The 22581-nt window shown below is 37.6% G+C and overlaps 1 protein-coding gene across 5 annotated transcripts in view; it reads right to left on the bottom strand.

The window, feature by feature from the left end:
• SORBS2 (sorbin and SH3 domain containing 2) overlaps window positions 1-22581 on the bottom strand; it is an 82505-nt gene that overhangs the window by 41861 nt on the left and 18063 nt on the right. For 2 of the 5 annotated variants that reach the window (XM_008949792.1, XM_008949795.1), the window contains 6 exons: window positions 14994-15138; window positions 12472-12647; window positions 8085-8151; window positions 6936-6980; window positions 5585-5771; window positions 2409-2523 (listed from right to left, as the gene is read on the bottom strand). In XM_008949792.1, coding sequence (XP_008948040.1) covers window positions 2409-2523; window positions 5585-5771; window positions 6936-6980; window positions 8085-8151; window positions 12472-12647; window positions 14994-15138 — 735 coding nt within the window. Of the gene's footprint in view, window positions 1-2408; window positions 2524-5584; window positions 5772-6935; window positions 6981-8084; window positions 8152-11647; window positions 11672-12471; window positions 12648-14993; window positions 15139-22581 lie in introns of those variants that run through there. The other 3 variants (XM_008949796.1, XM_008949797.1, XM_008949793.1) reach the window with 3 other exon arrangements.

The raw sequence follows: 22581 nt of genomic DNA, 5'->3' as shown, positions 1-22581 counted from the left end.
GCAAAACTAATAAAAATTTCTAATTCAGATGCTATAAATGCTAATAAAAATTTCTAATTCAGAGGCTATAAATGTCCATCTTTTGCAATATTAATGATCTGTATTTACTTTTATATTCCATACTTTAATATTTTCTTTCAGTATCATCAGAACAATTTTTTAGACATTAGATATAAAGTCTTCTGAGATTAGCAAGATGAAAGTCTTAGCTGATGCACACACACTGATACAGTTGAAAATTGGGAGTTTTCATTTGAATTTGGAACTAATGAACTGTTTTCAGATGTCACCTTTTCCTACAAACACAGAAAAATCTTTTGGCCTACTCTGCTGATCATCCTTTAAGAAGTCATGAGTGTTGCTCTCCATGTTCCGTACAATGAACACAAGCAAAGCAAATCTTTTGCTTTTTGTAACATGGTTCAAAAGAAGTATCTAAATACATAAAGCTAAAGATCACCTTTGTCAACAGCAGAAATTCTGCTGATGAAACTGTGATAGCTGTTTTTATATCAGTCGACAATGTTACACTAGTGTCCGCACAACTTCATCTCTTGTATTCTACATTAATTCCCATTTTCCACTCTTTTACAGCTCTGTATCACGCATAAACAAGAAATCTCTGCATTTTGCCTATTGATATTTCCTCAGCTTTTAAAATATATTCCACAAAGAGCTATTTCCTTGTATTTACATCAGCTAAGTGTGAAGTTCCAGTATAAAGTGTGATCTTGCCTTTGACTAATGCTGCTCAGTAAGTAAATTGTGACTAAGGCTTTTCTGCATGAAAATATTCTGAGGACCAAACAATACTCAAAATACAATCTCTTGATTGAGAACATCAAAAATAAAATGCACAAGCCAGTTTAAAAAAAAAGGATTCAGAAACAGTCAGCAAAGCTCATTTTTGTAACTTCATTAGTTTGCTAAAACTGAAAAATTGTATCTATAATCATATTCATCAGCACTGTAATTCCTATATTAATTTTTTCACACTACATTAGTAGACAATGTTATTATTAGAAAAGTGAGGCCATTCTTGAAACATCACTGTAGTTTTCTTATTTTTAATTTGAATCTACTGTTACTCTTTGGGATTGGGAAGGCTGGTAAATGAACTCAGTGTGCATAATGTAACCACAGTAACCAAAAAGGTGCTCAGAACAAATGTCATAATCTCTTAAATAAAATGATTTGTTAAATTAATCTTCCCAATAAATAGTAAATCCCTTTTAATCATATTAATTAATTAGTAGTTCCTATACAAATGCCAATCTCCTCTCTGAAAAATGTATCAGTTCCTCAAAAACACAGCTTAGTATTTTCTAGATAGTAAAAATTATATTCCTGCAAAGACTACAAAACCACAAGGGATAGGTTCTTAGTACAGGTGTTTCACACTGTTCACATACTACATATTCTGGAACTCAATTATGTGCTTAGTTTTTTCAATTACTAAAATAAATTCAGTGAGAAAGTATGTAACACAGTAATACAAAAGCAAATAATATTCCAGTATTGATTACATAAACCTCTTCTTTAAAACTGAATACCATCAACCATTTCAACCTCAAAGTAAAAGACGAAGAAAATAAAATGTTGTGACTGATAGAAAACAGTTTTCATAAAATAAGAAAGTATTGAGATAGTACAAAGGTACATGAGAAAGCCTGGGTGAATGTGTATTTCAGCAAATGCAAACTTCCATTAGTGGTCATTTTGCAGGCATATAAGCATAGCTTCATCAAACATGCTTATGAAAAAATCCACAATTGCAATCATTAGTCAGAAAGCAGAAACAAAGACTTCTAGTTACATGTTAATGTACAGTCAGTAATCACAGAGTAATTGAGGATGGAAAGGACCTCCAGAGGTCATCTAGTCCAACCTCCTGCTAAAAGCAGGTCTAATCAGATCAGGTTGCTCAGAGATGTCTCCAGGTGAGTCCTGAACACCTGCAGAAACAGAGATTTCACAGCCTCTCTAGGCAACCTTGAGCAATATGACCAAAATCTCCTTACGTGTACAATTAGGCACATTCTGAAAATGCAAATTGTTTATTTTTATTCACTAATTAATCAGGTATGATACATTCTGTTAATACTACTGAAAATGAGTGCTGGAGATGCAAGCCAATTAGAAAAAGTAGTTTGCATTAATCCACAGTTCTGTTCAGCATCTAGTGCACAGTGGTGGAGAAATACCAGAAGATCTAAATATAACAAGTAACCCAAATCCACACTTTCAACACAACCATCAGGGAAGAGCACGGACAACTTGCTGCAAAATCATATTTGAAAAAGGACCTTTGATATTCGTCGAAGTAGTTATAAACAGCAGCAAACGATAAAAAGGCGACGTCTCGCCAGACCTCTTACTGTATTACCCATTTTACTCGTGTGTCTTACCGGTCGCTCATGTTCAAGGATTGATGACTTTCCTGGCTCATATTCAAAAATGCTTCGTGGTTCAGAACGGAATTTGCGGGTATCTACCTTCCTGTCAGGGGGATCCCAGTCATTTCTAAATAACAAATATGAGCAATTGAGTCAATTTACTGTTGTTGCCATTTGTTTCAGAGCTCTGTGCAAGAGAAACATGCAAAACCAAACAAATCTCAGCATGGTTTCTCCTTCTGGATTTCACCTGTGCAATGTCTGGCCTAGCACTCCAATGTTTTAATCACTGTATCATCTTAACTTCTTTATGGCAAGTATACTCAGCACCGCAGGAAAAATACTAGAGATATCCAGCCTATGTGATCACTCTTACTTTTGTTGTAACTGGTAGACCAGTTCAAAATCCTTCCTGACATACTGTGTCAAAATACCATGATGCACCTTCTCAAACTGCAAATTTAGTGTACTTGTTTTATGCACTATACTAACACAGGTAAGTGGTAGATATTTTTGTCATCACGCAATATGGTAGTAAGCCCATACAGAAAAAGTTACAAAATTTTATCAGACAAAACATGAGGAATTATTTTAAAAGACAGTGTGGAAATCTAATAGATACTCTTTATTCTGATATCTGGTAGAACTGCTCCTGAACATCCTCATAAGTAGTATACTGTTTCCAAGGGAATTTGAATAGGTGAACAAGAATTTAGCAGTTGACTTTGCTAGAGAAATTCATCTATTCTCTCTATAATTATAAATTTGTTTTCAATTTAACAGTGCTGTGCAAAGAATAAAAAGTAACCGCTACTATTATATTTTTTCAGTCATTTACCACGTTATATTAATAGCTATCTACACATATTTTTTGGGTATAGTTAGCTGGTTACTATCACAGTGAGAGCTACCCTTTCATGGCAGTTTTTGTCACTACCTACATTGTATTTGGAAAACTGTAGCTCACATCTTTTTATTTAGCTCTGTGTAAAATAACCCAGTAGTAACTCAAAGACTGAGGGAAAGGGGAAATCCTATCAGCTATTGTCTGTATTTACAACAAGAAAGAGCATACGGTGATTAAATTCTACAGATAATAGAACCATTAGTTCTATTAGCCTTTCTGATGTGACTTGGTTTGATGTGACCTGACACAATCAGGCATGTCACATGCTTTAAAAAAATCTATGGGGTAGTTTTTGTTCATAGTATGTTTACAAGTGCAGTTTCTGGGACACAGACATCTCTATTTATAAAACCCGCTACATTTCAAGGGAAGTAGTTCTCCGTTGCTGTATTATTTCTTTTCACTGAGGAAAAACCGAGTTTCAGAGAAGAAAAGGTTGTATTCTTTGAGAATGAACAGGAAAATGGAAGTATCCCGATCAAGCTGAACTGAAGAAAAAAGGATGCTACTGAAATTTTGACTCACACTCGGTTCACCTAATTTACCACATTTAGCACATAATCCCTTATGGACTCATTTTCGAGCCCAACTGCTAATGCAAACCGTATCTTGCCTCCCAGCTATGAAACTGTGATGCATGTGGACCTAAGCCTCTTATGTGAGATTTTAAATACTCAGGCTTTATAGGCAATTAAAAAAAGAATCTCCCAATGGCAGTAAAAGATTGATGGGCTATAGCTGTCAGCAGCAGGCAAAGCATAACTCACGTTTGGCATCCCCTGGCCTGGGGAACGTAGATTTTCACTGCCTGTCTTTCTCATGAAGGAGATTAAAAGGAGAGGCTGAACATCCAAGTTCAGTGCTGAAGCAGTTATTTTCAAGCCTGACAAAAGGAACTGCAACAAGGCCTCAGTTTCTGTGACCAAGGCATTTTGGCCACCCATAGGATGATGACTCATATAACTTCAGAGATAAAGCTAAGCAGATCCACATTTCTGTGCCTTGCTAACAAAACTTAAATTTCTGTATGACTTGCTAACAGAATTCAAACCTCATGGCCTTTAGGAGGTAGCTCAGCTCTAACCCCTAGCATTTCCTTTTGACAGCCTGCCCTCAGCAACAAGAGTAGCCAAACCCAGTAACTGTTGAGCAATCTCATTTTCCTCTGCAGTAAGTGTGTCTGCTGAATTACCTTCTGGACTACCACTACCTACAGATTTTTCAAAAAAGCCATAGTCACAGGTTTAAATTTAAACACATAGTATGGTCTTTTCTCATAATTTTTTAATCGAATAGCAAATGATTTGAAACTGTTTAATATAATTCAATCGCTACACATAAAAATGTTTACAATATCCAAACTGACAAAAAAAATAGGCAATTTGGTGTACTGCTCATGTGTAACAAAGAGAGGTGGGCTTCTAGCCACAAATGGAGCAAAATATGAACCTTTTCATATATAAAATATATATATGCATATACATACATATAAATGTGTAATATGATATTTTATTAATATATAGCATTAATGAACATAAATATTAAAGAACAAGCTTTTTACTTCAACTACTAGATACAGATATTCTGAGGAGTCTATAGAGTTTGCGTGCAGGGCACTTGCACGGTTTTATCAGAAGGATGAACATTTCTTTCCTGAGTTATTAAGTATTAATCTTTTTCAGACTGGACTCTAGCTACTGGGACCTCGTTTTATGTAGCAATTTTGACGCTGGAAAATGATGAGAAATCTGAAATGCCCCTTTAATCTGTAAACACCTTCTTGGTCTACAAAATGGAGATGGAGATTGAAAAAATGGGATATGAGGCAATTCTGAGCTCTAGGGAAATACGAGCTGACTGCTACACTCTTACAGTTTTTGCTCTTCCTTGAATTTCAATTTACAATATCCTCTAGATCCTTTCTCTTTGCTACAGGATACCATAAATAGACTTTCCCACTCAGAAACTAACTATTGAAGCCAGCTGCTAGAGCACAGATTGTTTTGAAACACAAGAAGGATAATCCCACTAAAAGAATGAAAATCTGAAATGCTCATGCTGGTGTTACTTGTGAGAATAAGCACTTCAGCTTGTTGAAGAAATGGCAGCACCATGCATGGTGCTCACACTACTGCTGAAGATTACCCCTCATCACCTGAATGCCTTCGAATGCAGCCCTTGAACTCTTGTTGTTTTACAGCTGCTATTTTGTTCTTTGTGATAGCCTGTAACTGGATTGCTGTACATACCAAGAACAATTTTTGAAAACATGCTAACTTACTTTTCTGGTGTAGACCTTTCCCTCAGACGATGTGGTGGTACTGGAGGTGGCACATGTGGCGGTGGTAAAGGGGATGAGACCTTAAAGGCATCAGAGCTACTGTCAGAAACGCTTTTAGACAACGGTCTGTACGTCTGTGTCTTTGCAGCTGGGTGTGCCTGAGCAGAGAGGGATGGACTGTAGCTACCTGATACAAAGCAAACCAAGAAACAGTTACAGAATGAGAATGAGTTTTATAAAAACACAACACGGAATGCCACAAGAACCCACAGACTTGATAAAGCTGCAATGTTACAAAAACATGTAAATGCATTTTTAAAAGTAAATTGCTGTGTACTATGTACCTCATTAGGATATTTTTTACCTATTTCTAAATAAAACTATAAACACACAAAGTGCAGCATAGTTAATATAAATTAATGATTAATTGGGGTTGGGGAGAAGTTAATAGCTGTATCTATCCATCAGAGCTATTAATGACAGCTTGTAATTAATCTGCAGGCTCATCCTGCCTCTCAGTTATTCTATGCTGAGAAGGAAGAGGCAAGAAATGCACTTTTTCATTGCTAGTCTGGGACAGCTAGGCTTGAACAGGATCACAAGAGTCCAAACAGATCTCAAACAAGTGACCCATAAAAAATTCTCTGAATAGTACAGAAGTAGGCAGTGTAAGAGCATGTTGAATGCAACATACACTGAAATGGAAGTATTTTGAATGACATTTTTGCACAAGGCTCTATGGTTTCTGCATATATAGTCTATTCACACTTCCATTTTTGGTTTTGTAAGTAATTTTACCACATGGTTATAATATTCTGAAAGACAAAATGATCTTAGTTGAATATGTCTTTTTCTTGAAGCTAAACAATATCAACATCAGTGCCTACAGCAAAAACGAACAAGATCATAATCCAGAAACATTTTTACTAGGCACTCTTATTGCATATTTTAAGTGTTAGACGGGACAATATTTTTGTCTCCCCATGTCAGTATTTAGCACTTGTACTTCCACGCAGGAGTTCCCTTTTCAGTTTGATAAGGAAGGGCTGCGTTACTCACGATCGCTAGTGAAAATAAATGCAGTATATTCAAGAAACTAGAGTACTACAGTGTACCCCATCTGCAGTAAGAGGCCCACAGCTGCAATTCATTTCTGTGGTAAGGATGAAACCAAAATTAAACTTTGTTTCATTTGTGAAAAGAGGCATGAAAAAAACACCATTTGAGATTGAACAAGATGATAAAAAGTGTTTGTGTAAGCATTATAAAAGTAAGCACGAATAGCTAACTACCCCTGTTACTTGCTGACGTTAACAAAAGACACATTTTGAAGTGAGGGAATAATTCCTACCAGTACTGTATGCATATGCAGTATTATACAAGTCTGTGTCGTCATCTACAAAAAGAAATGCACAGGTTACAGCAGTGCAACACAAGCTGGCTTATCACAGCAATGCAGCTCTGTCTTTGCAGGTACAAACAGAAGGTTGGTAGGCAATCAAGCACTGTATTTCTTTTCCTCATCTCATAGGTGTTTTCTGAAGACTCTGTCTTCCCATTAGCCTTACCACAGGCTATTTTTACCATCTTATTGGTAAAATGGTACCTTCTGGGCCTGTCACCCGTATTCTGTACTTACTGATTAGCACCAAATTGCAAATTGTAGCTTTTTGTCTGTTCTTCTCCCTTCCCCAAGCTCAAGTTTTTCCTTTTGTCAGGTCTCCTCTGTCAGAGGCTATTAAGTTGTTCCTATCACAAAAAGCAACCTCAAATATCTACTGTGTGAGTAGTGTTCAAAATAGATCTTATAAGCTAAAATTTTCCTGCTTACATTTTTTATTCTCCCACTAACATTCTGTGTTACCATACTGAACGCAAGCTCTACCTTGGATGAATAAAGTCTCCCTCCTTCTGGAGGTGTAATGAGCACAACTGTTATTTATACAGTTTCTTGACATCCTTGGTGACAATCATGATAAAGAACATCAACTCTAAAGCTCGTAATGTCACCAAAGCTCCACTGCAGCAAAACCAAATAAGACATTCCATGAAAAAAAAATGCAATTCAGACAGAAAATGTGTCCTCAAAACAGCCTGTTCACTAGCCCATGATGTTCTAACACAGGAACTCTCCCAAAGAAAGCTGGTATAGTAGGAGATTTGCAGTGACCAGTTTCTTATCCCCTACACTGGGATGAGGATCACTTCACTAAGCTCCCCAGTGACATAGAATCATACTGGCTGAATACCCACCCTAATCACTTCAATTTTTATTTAGTTTTAGTAATAAAATGAACCCTTCAGAAACGTTCAACTTTTAGCAGAGGAAAATAGCTCCCTCTGCAGTAAAATCTATCTTCCTGTTTCCCTGTTTGACTTGATTCATCATCTGCCAGTTGGTGAACACTTGTATTTTCACATAGCAGACAATCAAAATGCAGAAAAGTGTATTTTTTTAATACCACTGAGAACCACTCAGCCAGGACAAAAGCATACTTACCAGGCTTATGAACCATATGGATTTGCTTGAACATTGTCTTGTACCAATCCTTCGGCCTGTCAACTGTCTAAATAAAATACAGTGTTTAACCATTAAAAACAACAACAAAATATCTGTGTGTACAGATCTGATCAGACATTTATTGTTATTCTGGACAAAAAGCCAGATGGTTTTAAAGCAGATGTACAAAATTATCTTCAAATCTCATGAAGCACAAGAATAATTGAAAAGACCCCTCTTGAAGTGCACTACCTTGCACTAGCTAAGCTAATACTAAATCTGCAATCACTCTGTCCACTCCCCTTTACCACGAAAAGCGAAAATCCACAAATTCTTCTCCACGGTCTTCTCAAAATAACTGACAGATCTGAGTGTGTTCACCTGGCTCCATGTCATCCTTAGTGAATCCTACTGTTCCCTAAATACTTGCTAGAGTTACTGTACATAATTAAATGTTTTGTCAACAATGGTGAGCTCTTACTATAAGGGATTAAGCAGAAAATGCTCCTGTGTATTGAAGAATCAATATGAGTTCTTATAAAATTGCTATTAAGACATTAAAAAAAAAAAAAAATCTTTAAAAGAATAGCTGACAGTCAGCTGAAGAACGCAGGGATTTGGTGGGGAAGACAGAAATTTAAACAGCAGGTTATGCCTTTTACCAAGACCTGCTTGCAGAAGATGAAGGACCTATAGTTCTGTGTCAAGGCTAGGTCCCTTTCTCCACCTACCAACATTCCTGACTTCTGCCAAAGAGATGTTCAGAAGCTAACTTGGACCATTTTTAACATCGCTTCCCTAAAGGTATTAACCATCTATACTAGCAAAACTCTGGTAATAATAATTTAGACGGATTTGAAACAAGTAAGCTGTTTGGTGCTCCAAGAACATGCACATTCAGAAGTTTACCGGGAAGTTCAGAATTTACAAGGAATTCATGCTGATGGGCAAGTCCATGGTTGTCCTCATTTCCCATGGCACTACAAACCTGCAATGGTCCCATGATACTGCAACTGCCTTTCTGATTGTATTGGGCCAAGGAAAGTCTTCCAACAGAGCTTGACACAGTGATAGGTGAATTAATAGATTGGAAACAGTGCCTAAATATTACTGCTCTGACCCTACTGTTTGTCAAGGGACAGAGATGCATAGATATGTCTTTGCTGGATCCTCCTTATCAGTCAGGTCCTCCACAAATTAACACAATGCTTCCACGTAGGGATCAGGTATGGAGAAGCTCCCATGTGACCAGAGAGGGTGGTCTCCCAACACCTTTCTGGACATTTGAACCTTTTTCTCTCATCATATCCCCCTTCACCTTCCACCCTGGCGTTTACTGCCTAAGCTAGTAATTTGGCTTTACATTATAAGCCAGATAGGATTAGTTAAGGAACAGCATAAATTAATTTTAAAATACACTTTCTCAGTTTATATTCACTAATCCCACGTACCAGCATTTGTTTGAGGAATTAACAGTATTCACAATGGGCCAAGCCATTTAGATGCCATGCTACTTTGCACACATTATAGCTGTTGCAATTAAGTGTTGGAACATGGTATCATCATATGTGAATGAACAATCAGTCAAGTAGCATGAAGAGGACCTAAAAAGTACACACTGGTACTTGAGTCCATAGTCATTGCACTATTCTAATAATCCATCAGAAACTATACAATTAAAGAAGGCATTTATGACTTTCAGTGGACCTTCTGGTGGGACTTGACTTTTTTCACTCCTACCAGGTAGAGGTCTTTCCAGTCTATAGATTAATTTTGATAGTTAGACATGAAGCAATCACTTTGGATCGCATAAAACAGTTCAGTCATACTGCTTTCCATTAACCTATTTTTTCCTTTCCTAGGACCCTGTCAGTGGTATACACTCATGGTGCCATTTCACCGAGTGCTTCTCTGAGGGAACAGCATTTTACCCTCTCTTTTCAAAAGACTTCATTTTTAATGGCTTGGAGTTTCACCATCTTTGGGGCAGGGCTTGGCATAGTGGCAGAACTTAACCACGATCTCAATTTTCAGGCTTCAGACTTGTGCTTCCCAGAGCTGGCAGGAGCTCAATTTGTATGGAAGGAACATGCTAACATGGCATGGAGGTTCTGAGAGAAGGGACAGCTTTTTCCCATCTCAGCAGCTTCGGATAGAGAGAATTTGCAGGAATAGAAGAGAACATCATTCTGCTTCCCTTGGCTAAACAGCTGCCACAAACCATGTTCTGAGAGTAAAGTCAGACTTTGTGAAAATAACCACACATTCAGAAGTCTCTATTCCTGAAAAGCATTCCAAATCTGAACTACAGATACTCTCAAGTTTTTATTTGCAAGCTTATCTTTGAGTAGCATGGTGTTTCAGAACACAGTGTGCATGCTTCCTATCACTCATGAAGCTGCATTTACTGCTGCTTTGATAGACTGTTACCATTTTCTTAAAGATGGAAGAATAAGAAATTTTAAAACTTTACAGGAAATTAGAAAATCAACAAATCTGAAAAATTCTTTCTTTCTCCAGATGGAGTGAAGCAGAACTTTCAGGGAGAAGGTGCATATTTGGATTGCTCACTGACCTTGGAGAAAGAACAAGTGATATATCCCACCTTCTACTGTTCTTGGGAAATGCAGTTCTAGCACTTTTGCATGTTTCTGCATAGTACTGCACTTCTAAAAAGTGTCAAGGTGCAGCACATTTGAGTCTTTTGCTGACAGCTATCTTTGTTCTTACACGACTGGAGTACACAGGGCTCAAATATGCTCGTGCACATTTAAAATGTAATCTCAAATCAGTATCTTGAAAACAATCTTAATTCCATATAAATCCTAAGGAAACAGAGTAAGGACACAAAGTGGCACACGAGACACACTCACACACACATGTGCTAACATAATCTTTCAACTCATATCTCATTGTGAGAATAATTTCTATAATACTAAGTTTACAATCTATAACATATTTTGAAATTGAAACATAACAGAAAAAAACCCAGAGCAAATCCAGCTGAAAAAATATCCTCATTCATATTACATTATGTTTTTAGGGGAAAATCTGAGAGACTCGGCTCATACAATCTGAAAGTTAAATACAGGTGGTCAGATTGCCGACTCTGTTAAGCACACTTGAAGTAGATTTCAGTTATAATCTTGTATACTGATATGCAACCTATTAGGTCAATCTGCTATTGAAAAATAAGAACAAAAATAACCACTTTATCCTATATAAAGCATAAGGACGTATTTACTTAAAAAGGGGATAGGAAGCTAAAGCACCGTTGCAAAGGAATTTCTTCATTTTTAAAAAGATTCTGACCACATTACTTCTTATGTTAAAAATAAAGCAGAAATGCCAGAGTTTCCCCTCATTCTTAACAAAATTGTCCCCATCTTACCACTTACTCTGAATTTTTCCTATTGCTTTTCTCCATCAACTCCTGATTTTCCCCCTAATCTTTCAATCCATTGAAGCAGTTCTTGGCAATACAACACAGCCCCATATGTCAGTACTGGCAGAGAGGACACATCCAACAGCTGCTACATCCTTCCACCTCACAAAGACTTCACCTGCAAGGGCTCTGATGCTTTCATCCTGGCTCCCACTCTTCGTACTTTTCCTCCGTCTAGCACAGCACTTCTCCTCCGGCTGGGAAGGCCAGTAAGCACTTCCCTTACAGACCTAGTGCAGCTGCCACTGTGCTCTCTGGACCAGCCAGAAGAGGCTGCCCTGACAGCAGAGTGGAAAGAATGCTTCATCATAGTGAAAACAAAACTCTCCAGTTTGACATCCTGGGGCCGCTCAAGCAGTCGCTAGTGGCAGATGATCAAAACCGGGCTGGTCGCAATGAAAGGGCTTCCACGCTAGCTGTTTACGTGCCACTCAAGGGCACAATGATTATAAATTGCACTTCCACAAAATTCTAGCCACTTAGATTATTATCAAAACTGCTCATTTCTAATGAGATAAGAATCACTGCCCCCCCCCCCCAAAAACATAGAACTGTGAGATTTTTACATATACACACACACATATCTCTGTGTGTACGCCTCTGTGTGTGTGCATATATATACACATTATGTATAAACTTTATTTTAGAAATAACAAAACACACACAATTACTGCATATCTCCAAAAGGTAAGAGCAACAAGAGAAGCGAGAAAGAGACGCAAAGTTTTGGCTACTTCTAATTAAAACTAGCAACATGAGGTTGCCTAATTATGCTCCCATCAGCATTCTCCTTTTCCGTCAGCACACAATATTATATTCAGGAGCTCGCTGATTACGCACACTGTATTCCACATTATATAAGACTGGAAGAATGTGAAAAACCCATTACCAACAATCAGTTCATTGTATGAGTTCATACACAGATTCCTCAGAGTTTCCTACCGTTCTAATTGCTGTAGGGATTCCAGATTCATCTACCGGGCCAATCCCTGCATAATGTGGAGCTTTAATGACTGTAATTTTTTTTTCTTCTTCTGAGGATCTACAGATTGGTATTGTACTGGTGGTGGTGGTGCTGCCAACAGTCTGAACATGCTGTGAGTATGTCTCTGTGGACTCTGTAAAGACAACATGACAGAAAATGGTCTAATGATACAATAATCACACTTGGCAGTTTTAACATGCTTCCCTATTTCAGTATGCTGTACAAAGACTGACAACAAACTTAACCACATACATATACACTTAAACATATCCAATCTTAGCTGAGGCTTTGCTGTACTTAATCTTACATTAACAGAATTATAAATTTACTTAAGGACCAGACAGGCTATTCAACTCAGGTCTTCTTAGATTAGAGGTACTTTTCCCCAGCATCTTGCTCACAAAAAAGCCCCAGAAATAAACCCACAAACCCAGCAAAAATCTATTGAGAAATAGTGGCAGCAGCCTTTTCCCTATAGATCAAAGTCTTGTACCTTTCCTATCAATTTCTTGAAACTAGTGATACAATTTCAAAACTTCTCCACCTTTCCCAGTCTAGCAAACTATCGAAAATTGCTGTTCTGTAAGCACAGCCACTGATTCCAAATAGCCCTCCATGAAGACCTATGTGATATGTGTTTAGAAACATTGTTTTGATGCATGAATATTAAAAAATAATTTTAAAAATCCAACGTACAGTTTTCACCTCTTAAAGTTATGTTGGTATGTTTAAGTGCCTCTCTCTATAAAATCCATTAAAATGCACCTCAGTAACTTGGCATCTGTACAGCAATCTGATGATCCACCTCCAGTACTTCAGACGAACTGTGAAGGTTGCTGTTTGTTTGTGGTGACTTGCAATATTTCTACCCCCCTCATATCTTCCTTTTTAATTAATTAAATGAAGATGTCACTGTTACGATTACTATTTCCCTTTAAAATCCAGTCATTTATTTGACAAAAAGCATGACATTGCTGGGACGTGATGTGAAAATTTGTACTGCTGCAGATGATGCACTTTCCTGTATGCAGGAAAACCAGCCTTACTCCTCCAGGCAGCATGTTTCAGTAAATTAGTGGGCTGCTATAACAAAGCACCTTTTTATGCAAGAGCAGGTACAGTGCTTGTGAGACATCTCCACTGCAGGATAAATGAATGTAGGGAGTAAAACTGAATATTCTAATGTTACTGGCGAAGGTTTCAATTGCCTTTCATGTGACGTTAACATCTGTTGATTCTTCTGAAGCAAAATATTGGAATTGCAATATAAATCGGCAAAAGGAGTTCTGGTGAGTGAAAGTTCTAATTTTAATTTGAATATTTCTGCTTATTCTTACGACAGAGAGCTGGATTTGGCATGTTTCAGCTGTTTACTCAAGCTTGAAATCCTGTAAATAAACCAGTGCCATACATATATGGCGAGGGGCAACTCTGCATTGCAAATGTCTAAATACTTGGGCCTTTTTCCCAAAATGCATGGTGTTAAATTTAGAAAATGTTTTGGATTTGATTCTTCATTCTTCATAGGCCTCAAACTGAGGCTATCAGTGGGATTTTTACATGATGAAGGAGAATTAAATCAGGCTGTTATTGTGCGACACAGAACTTCAGCATCATACAAGAATAAAAGTCATGGGGAAATACTTTACTTATTACAGGTATATCCAAAACAGAATTAACATGTCTTCAAATCAACAAACTGGAAACAAAGAAAGAATCTAGAATTCTGTGATGTAAAGAAACCCAAAATACAGGTTTTGTACTTATGCTGTAATAGGGATAGTGGCATTTGTCTAAGCCATACGTCTCAGAGTGAGAACTGTCACCTAATTTCCCAGTATGCACAATAAATTAGAAAACTCCAGGATCACATTCAAATTATTTTGCATGTATAATCTTATCTGAGTATGAAAAACATCATTGGTACAAAAAGCAACAAGCAAATTATTGTTCTGGCAAAACTGGATTATACTGGGAAAAAAGCTTTCTATGGCTGATAATGTAATTTTTACAAAAATAAATTAACAATGTCATACAAAAAATACATAGATTGAGATGGCTTTAGGTGTTTAAAAGCCCAGAGCACCTGCCTTTTTTGGCTTTATTTCTACTGCAGATTACAGAAGTTGTGGGGAAAATCAATGTGCAAAGTTGGACTTTGGTTTCTTAAAGGAGGCAAAATCTGAAGGGGCTGCACAGGTTTGATATTTTGATATATGCTCTTTCCTCAGTAAAGCTAGGAGAAAGGTGACAAGAGGTCATACTCACAAGCAATAAAACTTTATAGTTACTCCACTTTAGGATTGCTAATGTATCTAACAATAAATACTACCTTTTTTTGCATTTACTTCCCGAGGTAGATGAGTAGACAATACCTTCATTGTGTATGTGAAGCACTCTGCAATTGTTTGCAGTCTTTGGCACATGAATTGGAATATGGTGTGTAACGTATAAAGTAAATATTCTGTGAGAGGCTTACCCATCATCCTGCCATGCTGCATGATAACAAGGTTGGAATTGAGCGAAGCTGGTGGAGGGTAAGCTGAAGAAGGGGAAAAAGGCCTTTGAAAGTGACTCACTGGGCTGGCAGCAGTGCCGGAGTTCCCATTCACTGTGATCTGAGCCTGAGAGAAACAAAACAATAACCCATTAAATGACACACAAAGGCCTCCGACTGCCATCTCAAACAAAGAGTGATGCAAGACTGCCACCCACACAACAATTACCGGTTGTCAGGTAAAGCCATAATGGCATCTGCGTTCACTGAAATACAAAACTCATCACAAGGGGAGGAGAATGTGTTTCTTATGTAGCTTGTACCTCCCCTCTTCCCTCCTTGTATGCGCTGTCTGCGAAGCATGCTGAAGTCATGGGAAGGTGACGGAAAAGCCACGGTCAAGGCAATGAAGATGGCACAAACAAGGTCTGCAGAGGTCTGACAGCAATATAAAATGAAGGTGGCAGTAAAGGATCCCCTCATCATGTGGCAAAGGCTGCCTGCCATTGATCATTCACTCCACTTATTCCCAAAATGCACATGCTCAAACCCTACTGATATTAATGGGAACTTCTGTGCAGACTAAAGGGAAATGTCTTGTATCAGACTAGCTAAAGAGAGTGAGCCAAAGTTTCCTTTATAAATGGAAGCCAGCTGGAGTGACTATGGGATACTGATATGTTAGCTACCACAGTAAAAATAAATAGCACCAATAAAAAAACCCAAACACACAACCACAAACCATCAGAACAAAATCAAGTAAATAAATGGGAAAGTGAAGTAAACTGTCAGTACAGCAGCGCCACAAGACGTTTAGGCTTTATTCAGAAGAGATACTTCTGAAACAATCTGCTGCCCTGACCCCAGGTTTAGAACCCCCACATCTGGGCTCTGGCATTTTTTATGGGGAGTATTACAAGGATCAAAACAGAGTTATAAAGAAAGCATTAAATGGAATGTGAGAGTACTGAATATTTCAGCACAAAAGGGAGGGAAGCTCTCTGTAACACCTCTTTTAATGCAGAACTCTTTCAGATGAAAATCAGAAATACTACAAACTCTGCTTCATATTATATAATAAGAGAGAACTCAACCATGCTGTAAATGTAAAATATGAGACCATCTGAAGCAGCAAAGCAGAAGTAAAGAACATATTAAAAAGCATGTTATTTTTACATTTAAAAATTAAATGGTTCATGATCTCTTGTATACATTTATATTTTGGAGATTTGATCTCTTGTATATGTTTATAATTTGGAGATTTGACTTGAAAATTTAACAGCTTGGCCTCCAACAGCTAACAGAGCAAAACAAATTCTGACTCCTAGGCAGACATCATGTGAACTCCTAGATGTATTCAGGGGTTTCTCACTTTGAGGATGCCTGTTTGCAAAATGGAGCTGAAAAGTTTGTGTTTTGGTGATGATGCCTCCAACTAAAACTTCTGTGGTTTTACTGTTTCCTCTTTTAATACAGTCAAGAACCAAAATGTAAACTAAGTTGGCTTTTCTCACACCATCCTCCCCTCCAAAAAACTTGGGAGCTATAAGAATGCAAAAGCTACATGAGCTCAAAGATGGCATTTTAAGAGGTATGAAGCCATGTTTTCAGATGAGGTTCCTAGATGAGGTCAGCCATCTCAACCCTACTTCAGGGCTGCACCCACTCTCTTTTCCTGTCTTTTTGGGAAAGCCTGTTTCTAGGGAAGTCAGGGTGCAACTATGTCCAGAACCTTACATCTTCTTACTCATTTACTATGGCTTTTATTTCTCTGAAGAGAGGAGCAAAAACTGGTGTGAATTCTCTGTAGAGTGGAAAGCTACTTCTATGAATTTCTGTAATAGAAAATTAAGATAATCTCATGATGGTCTTTACCCAATAGCTGGGTTGGACAGTAATGCTCTTACACTAAGAGTACACAATATTATGAAAACAGGTTCCACACAAGTAGACGATGGATGTCAGTCAGCAATATAAACATGGCTCACCCATATATGATGCTTTGGGGTTTGCTTTTAAAGGCTTTAGAGAGGACATCAGCTCAGCTATAATTTTTTAGTTCCTAATGACTTTCTCTTTGAGGAAAGTTTCCTTGAAGGTGCTATTTAATTTGTTTATCTGATGCACCTTGCACTGGTGAGAGGATTAGCTATAAAAAAGTAGTTTTGTGAAGTTCCACATTCCAAGAGCCTTTCCTGCCTCTGGAGTCATTTGGGAGCTACTGACATTTCAACCTGAGAATGTGATGCTTTAGTCCCATGTGACAGAGTTTCTTCCAAGATTTTACAAGGAAGCGAGATCTTTAAGATGCCTATTCATGAATTAGACCTTTTACTCTCCTAGGTAATCTCCTTTGTGGGAAAATAAAATGATACAGAAAATAACTATTTCAACAAAATGCACTTATCTCTCAGCTTACTGGGGAGATAACCATCATCTTTTATGCTGTTCATTTTCTAGGCTCCTCCATTTAATTTTTCTCCAGTACACTTCATCTGTTCTCCACTGCTAGCAGAGCCACCTACTTCTGCTGTTAGTTAATCAAACTCTTGTAAAGATTATTCCTAGGTATTTGGCTTAAAGTTCCTTTAATTTGCCTGAGGATCAGAAAGATAAGTTCTCTGGAGTTCTGAATCAGAGCAGAGGAAAGCATCTATTTGGGATGGGAGCTTCTTTCTAACTTCCTCTGTGCTGAGGCAGGCAGCAAAGGGAAAGAAGTTCCTCCATTACGGATGGGTGAGCAGTTTTGTGCAAGAATGCTGCACAGTACACCCTGGCCTCAAGATATGGAATTAGGCTAAAATACTCAGGAACAATTCTTGCAGCTTGAGACAGCCTTAGAACCTGGGAAAAGTCAAGTATCTAATGTGTACTTCTATGTCCAAGTTTCCGTTAGATTCCAACAATTTTAAACTCCATAAACAAAAAGAAACCATGCAAATTACTTTATAAGGGAAATGCTCATAATTGGAATAGAATCAGGAAAAACAGCTTCCAAAACCAGCTGTTCTCCCATTTTAACTCCAATTCTAAGCATAAGCCCAAGTCAGAATTATAATTCTTATACATTAGGTTTTCAAGGCAGCTGTAATTCTGTGACCAAAAGTACGTCCAATTAACCACAGTTTTAGCTCTGCCTTTTGCCTGGAATATTCTACAGTGTTGTTGATTCAGCTCTTCCTGATGCTGCTTCTTCTTCTCAGAAGATCTGCTGTAAAACCTTTTTGCCTAAGCTCTCATTAATGACCACAAGAATAAACAAACATCCCCAATGTGGACATAATGGTTCTGTCTCATACAGGCACAGTGCTAGATGGCACAATCCTGTAGTACTTCTATCATTCTCTTAGAAATTTTAATTTATAAAAACAATAGGAGTCTCCTTTGAGAATGAAGATCATTACAGCAGTAGAGCCACCAGAAGCACATGTATGTGCCACTAGCTCCCCTACAATTTTCTAATTTCACAGATACTTGTAGGCATCTGGCCCTCCTCTACGAAGGATGGGAAAAGACTTCTCTACACTGCAGAGCTGGGTTTTGCTAGCAGTTTAATTTCTGTTGGGCTCTTAGGACTGTATGGGGATTCTTCTTTGGTGGAAGACTCACCCCTGCCATGCCTGAGAGAAAGTGGTGGTCAGACCTGACTACAACATATCCCTCTAGAGGTAGACCACCCAAAAATGGAAAGAAAGAAGGACTGTCCACTTTTGATTACAAAAATGGTGCTCAGAGAAAAGAAATACATTTAGCTCATTATTTTAGAAGTAGGTTAGAATACAATATATTTCATGCTTCCCATAGCAGTTAATGGTCATGTAGTGATTATGCCTTATTTACACGTACCAGTCTATATTGATTATTGCATCTTTGGTTACAACTACTGGGCTGTATGTAGACTCAAAGTACTGATTCTTTGGAAAAAAAAAGAAGCGTTTCAGAGCTGTGTTCAAGAATTAGGAATGACAGCTTTTGCATGCTTGTTGTTGTTATATTTTTTAGCAGCATCCAGAGCACTGATGACAGATTTTCGCTGATGACGCCTTTCTAGGTGACTATGTGCAAGTTTGGGCTCAAAATATTTTTTATAAAACATACATGAAACTTAAAAAAATATATATACACCATTTGTTCTTTTCAGACTTGAATATGATAGCATGCTGAATTATTTGTACAAAGTTTGAACACTACTGTGACCTAGTACAACTTTGGTCCTAGAACATCTCGTGTTTTGTAGTTCAGAAATGCATTGCTCAGTCTAAATGAAGGCTTTGTTCTGACTGATTTTAATCATGCAGATAATCTTAAAAGAAATAGGAAGTGATCTGGATTTGACCCCAATTCCATACCTTCCTTCTACCCATATATGAGTGTACTAAGGTACAGAAAAATGAAGGTATGTATAAAACACCTAACTGCATGCTGCTTTTTTTCTTGACTTAACCAAGAGAAAAGAAACATGATACATGGGTACTACAAGATTATTTATGAAGTTCACTCCTGTAAGAAACTGTACTTAAGAGAGGAAAAGATTAGTTAGAGGAGAGAAAAACAGTTTCATGTGGTCAGTGGTCATAGCTGGGGAAAAATAAAAAGTGTTAAGTATTGCCAACATTTATTATGAATTTACAAGTTATATTATTGAAATCTGAACCTCAATATAAATTAAAAATGGTGGTAGTCCAGAGGCTACAAACTCCACAAATCTATATATTGCTAACAATATTTTAAACAAACGTCAAACTTCAGACTGCTTGCTTTTAATGCATTTGGAACAGTTACTTATTTTCATTTATTTTAAGCAAAGTGTTTGATACACCTTAGCTGACCATACAACTATGAAAAAACTAAGTATCATTTTCCGATTACCAAATCTGCTATGACAAGGATTTTATTTTTTTTTTTAAACTGTTGCAGACTGTCAGTCTGCAAACACAGAAAACTACTAACAAAATACTTGTCTGTGTAAGGGGATAACAGATAAGCGAATTCTCTTCTGCTTTGACAACCTGTTTGAACAAAATGGAGGAGGAAAAAAAGGAAGCATAATTACATGAGAAGTGGCAGCAGTGTTGGTTAAGGTGGTGCCATCTGACACAGCAGACATCTGGCTCAAGGTTGGGGAAGGTGTTTCAGAGCAGTCAGTAGTATCATAGCTACAAGTCTGCAGCTCATCTAGAATGGCTGTGGAGGACTCACTCACTGTGCGGGAGGAACACTCACTCATGGCAGAATCTGTGCTTACAGAGGCTGTTTCGTTCCTGTGGATAATGCTTTCAGAGGCTAGGTATGGGCATTTATATGAAAACTGTGAAAGGGCTGGGCTTTTAAAAAAGCGTGAAGGCAAAAAATCATCAAGCGTTGGCAAAGAATATGGTACTAGATGGGTGCCACTGTCTGGTGAGAAAGAGGGTCTGTTAACTGGTACCACAGGAGGAGGAAGAGGCAGTGGAGAAGCTTCTGTTGCTGTTTGTCTGTGTGTCTGTGAAGCATTTACCTCCATCACAGGGGCAGTTACTTTCTGGCTTCCAAGCTGAGATTTGAGGGAAAAAAAATAAGAAAAGAAATAGATTACCAAATGAATAAAAAACCTTTTCCTTTTGCCTCTTGCTGTGTGTAGGAGAATTACAAAAGCGTAAAATTTTCAGTAGCCCGAGGAAGTTCACATTCACATGGATTAGGAAATAAATTAACCACACTCTATATTAAAGTAGGAAAACATGAAAGAAATGAATGTATCAAATACTAGTGGAAGCAATGCCAGAAACCACAGTGTGCTGGGGATGAACATTCATAATGTACTGCTTATATTAATGATCTCACTTGTGCATCAAGAAGGTTCAAACTATTTTATACTTCACATAAATATGAGGCTTGAGAATGTCATGTTCATTTTATTTGTTAAAGGAAAAAAGGATCTGCTAGTCTGATCTCTGCCAATGTTGCTCTCTTTTTTCCTCAAAGGACAGGTATAATCTTGAAACTGACTGTAATATACAGTTAGGCAGGACTGCAAGCTAAATGGCAACACTAGTATTATTAGAATGTCTGTAGGATCCACAAGCAATAAGTTGTGGACTTTTTTGCCTCTTGTGACAGAATACATCTTCTCCACTGCCTCTCTAATAAAAATGTTTGGATGATCTTAAGATTTCCAAGCACCCTGGAAGCACCCTGTTAGCCTACTGGTTAAGGTAAGGTGTACACACAGGAGCCTTTTCAACATCAGAGGACACAAGGATTGTTAAGGTAACTGGTATAAATCTGAGGAATAACAAAGACTGGGGGCACAAGAACAGGAAAGGGATGACTTTGTTCTGAAACAAAACACACTAGTTTGGCTTCAGCATAATTCATTAAAAGTATATGGGAACGTCCTCATGAGAGAGCTTCTGAAAACTGCCACACAATGTATGAGCTTTACATTCTGTTCCTTTGAATCAGTCACAGGACACTGGGTTTAAACTGGTTCTGAAACTGGCTTTTTTCATCTGCAACTTGTTTTTGAGTGAAAGACATGTGAAAAGCATGTTGGGATCCAATCTTTGTTAAACAGCTGCACAAATCCTTCTATACTGACTATTAGCCACAAGCTTTCAATCCTGAATTACATCAAAATACTGCCTAGTTCAGCACTAACGGGTTCCACGACTGAGAAATAGTGTTTGGGGTTTAAAACTGATGTAAAATAGAGGGCATTAAGATACCATATACAGTAATTGAAAAAAAGCAACCTGTACTCATAGATACGACACTGTTACCAATGATATTATGCTCATTTCCTATGCTTAGAATAGGCAGATGTCTTTAATAGTAATCATTCAAAAAATGTTTCAAGCCACCAGATTAAAATGCCATTTTGGCATTTTAATCCAAAATCTGAAAATATCTTCTAAAGCCCTTATGGAAGACTTGGAACACAATCCAGACTGTGATACTGTGAGAGGCCACTGGGGGTCCAGTTCCATAATTCTGGCTAACTAGAATTTACATAAACAATCTTATTGAGGCCAGTGCGAACATCCCTATGAAAAAGCATTTCAGAAAAGAATCTTGAGCATGTGAACAGCTATCCATCCAAATGGTTCAAATAACTCTTTGGCATTACTGGACCCCTGGGGTACACAAAATAAGCCAGAAGCTGGTCTTAAAATCTACAGTTAAAACAGTGAAGAAACTTAGTCAAACACCTTAAAATTCTAATCTTTTCTCAGTAATGTTTCAAATCTACAACTGTAGAGAAAAAAAATAGAGTAAATCTGAACAGATTACTTCTTAATCAGAAAATCAGTAACTGAGTGTATGCCTGTAAAAGAAGATATTACTTTCAGAGGTAACTGATTTGCCAATGGAAACTTCAGAAGAACAATGGAATGCTACTAAAATAATTTCATGAAAAGCAATAATATGCAGATGTGAAACAGCCAGTTATACAGCATAGGATATCAGGGGTTTAAGATGTGTGCATTTATGTACACATATAAGAAACACTAATTTCTTGTTACAGATACATAAAGGGAAGACAGAACCATCATTCCTGATGAATTTCATATCCATGTCATAATTCAAG

This window comes from Merops nubicus, unplaced genomic scaffold (assembly GCF_000691845.1).
Source record: "Merops nubicus isolate BGI_N331 unplaced genomic scaffold, ASM69184v1 scaffold4071, whole genome shotgun sequence".
Classification (NCBI taxonomy): domain Eukaryota; kingdom Metazoa; phylum Chordata; class Aves; order Coraciiformes; family Meropidae; genus Merops; species Merops nubicus.
Note: the sequence above shows the minus strand (reverse complement) of the source record. Positions and strands in the feature narration are given on the sequence as shown.